We start from the raw sequence: 8,258 nt of genomic DNA on the forward strand, positions 1-8,258 counted from the left end.
GAAGCAGATGGAGAATACGTCCCAGTTTTAGCTTTTGTTCCAAAGTCTCCAGAGAGTCCGAGCCCTTTCCTTGGCTCCTCCCACTCCCCTTATCTTCAATGAAGTTTAGGAACCTCACTTTTCAACTAAGCATAGGAATGAGCATGTTCTGTGCAGGCAGTTTACTTTGTTTACTCACACTTTACCTGTTCAGTAGGCATGCGAGTTCGTCCAGTACTGAATGAGGTGGCGGTTTTTCTAGACCTGTCCATCATGTTGAAAAATAGTTGAGGAACTGACAGTAAAAGCAAACAATTTCCCACCATCTCAAATGCACAAGGAAAAAATGTAGAGAGAGAAAAAAATATTTTGCAGCATTGGAATGCATACAAAACTGATCTACTGTTCTATTTTGTCACTGCGTCAAACCAAAACAGTGTATTGTCTAAACATCAGGTTTGAGCCAATAGTGTGAAGTTGGGAAAGATCAAACTTTTTCTGCATACACAATATATTAATAAAGGTATTAAATGAGACACATTCTGTTAACATACCATAACTGTTTCGGAATCTTTACTGAACACATATGTTGGATTTGTAAGTTATATAAAGGTAGTTGAAAAGCAACATGATAGCACCATTGCGCAGGAGCCTGGCATTGCATAAGGGAGGGGGTATTTGTTTATGTTTTTCCCTCAACGCTCTACCTCAATATTTAATGAGATGTGAAACCTCAACTCAGGCAGTCTCCCAGCTGTTGTCAGGAATACTTTGAGTAAAACGAAAAAAAAAAAAAAAAAGACCATGGGGCCACAGGTGGATATCAGTCGGCCCTGATGCGGTAATATAAGGGCACGCGGGTGTCAACTGACAGCTATATAGTAGCTATAGCTAAGTATACACTTAAAACACGAAAAATAAAAATGGTACATTTTTGTAGTCTAATACATTTTTTTATTTTATTAAACGTTTCTGTATTAAGTCAAGCAATATGTTTTAGACCTTGGGCACCATAAAATCACTGCATAAAAATTATCGTTCCATGTAGGGTAGGCCTATATTGATGTACAAATCGAATCACACATCCGAAAAACAAATCCAAGAAAAAGATGAAACATCTGTTCCAGGCTTCTATCTTAAAAAGACATACTCCAGAATTACATAAAATGAAATAAAAATCAGAAAAAATAGTTTTTTACATTTTAATGAGATTCGATTCACATAAGGGCTTTCCGCATAACGCGAGTCGCACGTAAATATTTTCCCCACCAAAGCAAAACCAAAGAAACGATCAAAATGACATAAAACATTAAACATGAAAGAGAAAAATGGACCATGAACTCTGCCAGATACAAAAATGAAATGGCCTGTTGAATATTTCAAATGTTGCAAGTGCACTAGCCGTGTTTCAAAAGCACAAACAAGAAAATAACTGAAGAATCCTTTAAAAATATTAGTTTACAGTTTGGTAGGCGTCGCTACTCCCCATTTACAGGCGCGTGGTCGCGAAATTTGAGCGCGTTTGTCGTTTGAGGGTCGCATGTAACAGGACGGCACAGATGGTCGCGCGGTTCACTGGAAGATAAAGGTGTTATGGATAAGGTTGTGAATAATTTAGCGTGCTTAGCGTGTGCATGATATTGCCTATTATTCTCGATGTTAATCTTGATAGGGATCGCAGACGCACGGCTAAAGTGATTGGTTAAACGCAGGGGTGGAGACACATAAAAGACAGGTACACAGCACCCACTTTCATTAATAATTCCTGAGCAATTCCAGCGAAGTCGTTGAAGGGAGAGGACAAAAAAAGTTTTGGAAAATTACTTATCCCTTCTATTCCTAAAGGAAACTCTCTCTGTAGCCTTTATCATTGTTAAAGTGTTTAAAGAATAAACAAATATTATGTAGCTACTCTATTTTTATTTATAATATGCATAATTTACCACGGTATATGAGGTTTTAAAATGATTAAACCAAATTTTTGGGGAGGTTCTGAAAAAGAAAAGTGGTTCAAATGTTTTTGCAAAACATGTATTTTAGAGGTCTTTAGTTATTTCAGTTTTATTTAACAGCAATAACAAATGGAGGCTATTTGTAAGCCCCCTTTTAGTCCAAGACATACGAATGCGCGTGTTTGTGTGTCAGCATGTGTACTTTGGTGCGTGCTGGCGGGCGTGTGTGCGCGCGTGTGGCAGACTCACAGAGCAAGTGTATAGTGTCTCCAGTCAGGTCCTGTGGGACTCCACTCGTTGCGCTCACCAGCTGACAGTGCGTGCTTCCAGGAGAACACCCAACACCCCTTGTCACGGGTCGGCCAACAATTTTGTTAATAAACGCTTCAATTGCAGTTATAATAATAATAATAATAATAATAATTCGTTACATTTTTATAGCGCTTTTCTAGGCACTCAAAGCGCTTTACATACAAGGGGGGGGGGGGGGGGGGGATCTCCTCAATCACCTCAATCACCACCAGTGCGCAGCATCCACGTGGACAATTCCTTCAATAAACACGAGGCTGCTTATAGATAAGAAAACTACTAAAACCCATTCATACGCAAAATGAAATAATTCATGATGTTTGTCATGGCTCGAGGGTAGAGAAGCTGACAGTTTACCAGCATGCATATCAACCACATGAAGAAAACTTTAACCTGTGTAACACGAGAAATATTATTAATAGGTTAACAGTTACAGTATTTGACAACTATAAGTACAACTTCAAAAGAGAAAGCTAAGTTTTTAAAACAGCCTCAGAATGAACAGACTAAATACAAATATGATTAACTGATATTATGTAGCTACTTTAGATGACGGCGAGTTAATGTGTCGCTGTATACTGACTGTGTTCGTGCATTGCTTTGATGATCTGATTTTCCTGATTTTTGTGTTAATAAAATAAAATCAAATATTAAATCAAATTTAATGTTTTTATTATCGACAACACTGAGTTGCAGTCTGCTGCCATAGAATCTTTCAAAAAGAACTTTAATCTCTAATTATAGAAGAAAACAAAACAAAACAAATTATGTTGTTGTATATAAAACAACCAGAAAACATACACTGGTTATTTGGTTCAAAAAGTTCTTAATTTTACATTATAGGCTCCTCGGATCAACTTAAGGAAGTGTTTTTTATAAGAAGATTGTTAAAAAGGTTCTTTATTGGCATTGATGGTTCCATGAACATCCATGGAGCCTTTTCATTCCACAAAAGGTTTATAGCGGATTTTTTTTTTTAGATTATACAAATAATCTTCACATTAAGAAAAAGGTTTTTCTATGAACTGTTCATTGAAAGGTTCTTTGTGGAACAAAAAAAGGTTCTTCTATGGCATCGCTGCAAAAACACCCTTTGGAAGATTTTTTTTCTTTTCTTTTTTTAACTGTGCTGCAAAAAAACCAATGTACTTGTAAAGTTCACACTTAAAAAAAGATTTGTTTGTTTGGTTGTTTTGATACAAAATTTTATAGGCTGCAGTACGGTAAAAATGTAATTATTAATTGTTCGATCGCCACATCATTTACAACCATAAAATATTTCACACCTATAAGTGCTCGTTAAGGGCTAAACCTAATTAAAATGAGGCTAAATGACATTAGATAAAGCTGGCGCTGACATATTAGGATTTACTTTATTTAAAAAAAAAAATAAGATCTAGATTCTAGAAAATAAAATCGTAATTAAAAACTGATAACGACAATCACACAGACATGAGACATAATCATGTTAATTTTCCTTTTTTATTTCTACAATAAAACAAAACATACGTGTAGCAAAACTGCTAATTTTCAATAACGCAAAAAAATTGACAAGGCAAACGGAAATAAATAGCTTACTTCAGCTATAGAAGCAGAACACAACTTCTTTGCATTGAAATCAAATATTAAAAACGAACGGATGTACAAAATCTAATGGCTATATTAAATATATTCATCAAATTGGCATTACTTCTACATAAACACAACATTTCTTGTTCCATGACAAAAGAGTGTTTCTCAAGCCTATGGCCCGTTTTTAAAGTGCACGTAAACTTTAGAAGTTGCAAATTCTTACAGGGTACAAAATCAATCGTATCTATGAAAATATGCCCATGACAATCACGTGTCAAAACAGTTCAAGGAAGACAGTTTTATTCATGACATTCGAGCCCATGGCACTGCTGCACGCGGCAGTTCACATGGCTTAGGGGTCTGGTCAATGTCACGAGAAGGCAACTAAATCTATTGGCGTCAGACACAACAGCAACATCATTGTTAAAAGATCATATACAACAAATGGATAAATAAAGCAACCCATTACAAAGCCCAAATATGCGATTGACACGATTGATGGACAGTCCGGTTGGTGTGTTTTCTAAAAAGCGCGGTGCTTGGGCAGTTTCAGTTCCGACAGCTCGTCCTCGCTCTGCATCTCCAAGTGCGTTTCGTCCGAGTCACTGAAGTGCGAGTGAGGGGAAAACTCTCCGTCGCTCCGGTTCGACCGAGGCGAGTCCTTGCTGGCCTCCGAACCGGACTTGCTCGTTCCAGAGGGCGACTGGAGGTCTTGCTCCATGAAAGAGGCGAAAGTTGCGTCCTCGTACTGGTACGGGTAACCCGCGCCCGCGCCTCTCCGGCAGACGCTCGGCGATCCTCTGGGAGAGCGATCCTTCTCGAATACGTTGGCAGGCAGCAGGTTGCAGTTTGGCGGGTCGGCTTTAGCACCGGGGCCCTGAAGCAAGTCGGACAGGGCGTTGATGTAGATCTGGGCCATCTGTAGGGTTTCGTATTTGGAGAGCTTCTTGTCATCGTCGAAGGCTGGGATGACACTGCGCAGCTCGTCGAAAGCATGGTTTAATCCGTGCATCCTTCGCCTCTCCCGGGCATTGGCAGCCACGCGCCTCTGTTTCTGCACGACGTTGGTCGCTTTGCTGGATGGGGCCCGCTGTCTCCCTTCATCTGCAGCCACAGCTCCTTTAAGCCGGCAGAGCTCGCGTACTTTGACAGGACTCTTGCTGCTCTTCCTGAAGTTGGAGGCAGAGGACACGCCTTCCGCGCTCGAGCCGGGCGAGTGCAGCAGGTATTCGGCGTGTGCCGCGCAGGTGCCAGCCTGCACGGGAGCCAGCCAGGCGCGTGGGTCACTACTGGCCATGAGTGCCAAAGATGGTGGGTACTCACGCTGCTCCCCCCGCCCCAGGCTCGGATGCTGGACGTCGAGTTCAACCACCTCCCTTGTATCCGTGCTTACGCCGTCCACGTTCATTCCATCCATGTTGTTGTTTTGTGCTTTTTGGAGGAAAGTGGGTGGCTATGGATAAGGGAGCGGGATTTTTGCCGTGGAGGATTTCTCTTCTTTCACCTGTGGTGAAGGGGATTTCTTTACTGATGTCTCAGGGCGACTCATCGGTTTTAAAAGCGGCACGCGCCGGGGAGCCCCCCTTCTCAAGCTGGTCGCGTGGCGCTTTGACCAATAAGAGTACGCGGGGCAGGCGCGTGTAGGCGACCAATGAGAAGTCGTAGTAAACCCGAGAGGTTATTATGGCCAAACTTTTTTTTTTTTTTTTTTTTTTTTTTTTTTTGGTAATGTCGCGCTTCAAACCTGTTTAACTAGAGAATTATTATCACAATGGGTCGTCCCACGGGACGCACTCAGAAACTTAGAGTCTGAATAAAGTTATGTGGCGAGCCTCCTCACACGCTATGTTTAGGAAATTAGATCTAGTCTAGATAAAGTGCAACAGAAAAAAAAAACTTGTCTCGACAGTCTCAAATGAAGTGAAAGGGGTTATCAAAACTGTTTATTTGAGAACACCATGTTTTGAATCTGCTTGTGTCCATTAAATGCTCGTGAACATATTCAGCCATTTTCTTAAAGTAAACCTTTTGTTCTTTTGGAGAAAGAAAACAATTAACATTGCTTTTAGGCATTGTGCGTACAGTTGCATGAAATGAACACTTTTTTTGGTTTATATTTGTCAACGGTATTTAATAGTCTAGTTAGGCTATTATTCATAAACACGTTTTATTAATTTAGGCATTTATCATTTATTTCTTAGTTTTCGTAATCGTAGCCAACTAAGCTATAGGCTATAATATAATCTTACTTACAAAATCGTACATATAGTCTAATATAATAAAACAAAACACTTATAAATAATATACAAAATAATTCTCTATTGAAAAAATCTCAGTTGCGCAACACATGGACATTAAATAAATAGCAATAATTAATTCTTTTATTGATGCAAGGTTAAACACATTAAAAAAATGAGTGTTAATACCAGTTTGAGTTTCGTTTTCTTTTTGAACAAGTTCAAAACCTTTTGATCCGATTTAAGGAACGCCCTTTCAGCAAAAGAGCTTCCCAAAGATCAGAAACTTGATCTGGAGGCGCGACAGTCCCTTGCTATGCTATCACGAGCTTTAGAGAGAGAGAGCAAGTGCAAAAAGGGCAGTGCGATAATAATGAAAATAAACAAATAAAATTCTATACTACTAATAATAATGTTGATGATGATGCCCTTTTCATAGGATTGCTGATGACAGTTTAATTTTACCGTAAAAACAAACCAAAAAAATATTTATATATAAAAAGTAAATGGAATTAGCTTGTAGCCTATATAAACTTAGAATATTAATGCCTTTGATTAGTTTCACGCTAATTTAATTAGTTGTAGCCTAACGTGGACAATGTGCAGACAGCAAACTTTTTTGACACGAGCTACAGCTGTGCTCCCTGGTTAGTCACTGAAACAAGTATTATTTAATGTAAGGCAGTGATGCACAGGACCTTAATTCCTGTTTTCTGGCATTAAAAACTTCACATGAATCTTTTTACATTTATTCATGAATTCATAGAGCGCAGAGGATTGCGGACTGGCGCCTGCGCTCACCCCAACTGGAGCCTCATCCAGGCGGCTTGTGTGTCTTGGAATAGGTCCTAAAGCAAACAACAGGTTGGGATTGCTGCCGTCGATTATTAAAGTGTCCCAGGAACAATAGAGACTCAATGTTCCATTCGACACGCCTGAAGAACTCTTTGGAAAAAGGGCACAAAATGTGTCTCGATGGGGGCTTCCACCGCGATCGAGTCTGCGTGCTGCTTTCTTCATTCCTGTCTCCCGGGAAACCCAGAGATATCGCGTGCTTGATAAAAGTCGATAAAACACATCACAGGGCTCCTCAACACACGTAGTATTATTATTAGTAGCCTAATAATGAATTGCACAGCTACTCCATTCATTAAACATATGATAAATAGCTTTTTTTAATCTATGTAACAAATATTTACATAGATAAAAGTAATAATTTGTGACATTTAATAATTTAGATAATTTTTTCATTATCCAGTACATAAACCTCCTGATGTTAGTTTAAAGCGAGTTTGTGTATTCACAAGCGTTTAATTTGATGTAATGTAGCCTATTCCATAATACATGAAACCTGAAACAAATAAGATCTCTGATTTTCTAAATATCAAAACAGGTGCACACTTTAGTATGTATCTCTTTACCACTGTGGGAAACTGAAAAAGCCACAAAGGCGACATCTAGTGGACTTCCAACGCACTTACCGTAGATCAAGTGCTTATTTTCTTCAGAACTTGACAATTTCAGCCTCAGCTATCAAAATACAAACAGCCGTTTCGCTACAGTTCGTCGTTCAATAAAAATTAGCCAACTTTAATCGGAGAGAAAGTCTAACGTTTTTCTAATTTGATTAACAAGTTATCCTCAGTTTTAATGCAGAAAATGTCTGCCATTTAACATGGAACTGTATAGGCCTATTAGTCCTTGAAGAGCTACAGATCGCAACTGTCTGCATCTTAGCCTTCATGGGTGCTATGCGTAAGTGTAAGGTTTTTATCGTTTAAAATAGAAAAAAATCAGGATTTGATAAAAAAATAAATAAATAAAATAAAACGTAGCAGGCAACATTACAACCCATGTCTAAACATTACATACAATAAATAGCATAAACAGATTCACGTACTAGAGCTTGGCCTAATACATGTGGAACATGACAGGTTCAGGGTTAGACTTGTGGCGACAAACTATTCAATCACTAGAGCATGACTTGGAATACTGTGGTGCCTTTCACTTTGACCTGTAGAGCATGAATCTGGTTCACATAGTCAAAAGCCAACAGTGCCTATGGCTAACCTTTGACCACAAACTTCATTGTGTTCAAAGAACTTCATGTTGATGAGCTCATCCTGAGGTGGAAGGGACGAAACAGAACGCGTTACTCTTCACATGTACCACTTTACTGTTCGGGACATTACTGTGCCTGTATGCCATT

At 39.1% G+C, this 8,258-nt stretch overlaps 1 protein-coding gene across 1 annotated transcript; it reads right to left on the reverse strand.

Moving 5' to 3' along the window:
• Positions 1-4,335: 4,335 nt before the first annotated feature.
• Positions 4,336-5,229, reverse strand: atoh1a (atonal bHLH transcription factor 1a; the record flags this gene model as incomplete). The annotated part of the gene is made up of 1 exon (XM_079383699.1): positions 4,336-5,229. The coding sequence occupies one exon, from the start codon at positions 5,227-5,229 to the stop codon at positions 4,336-4,338; it is 894 nt and encodes a 297-aa protein (XP_079239825.1).
• Positions 5,230-8,258: the final 3,029 nt, after the last annotated feature.

Source organism: Barbus barbus (genome assembly GCF_936440315.1).
Source record: "Barbus barbus genome assembly, chromosome: 29".
Taxonomy (NCBI): Eukaryota; Metazoa; Chordata; class Actinopteri; order Cypriniformes; family Cyprinidae; genus Barbus; species Barbus barbus.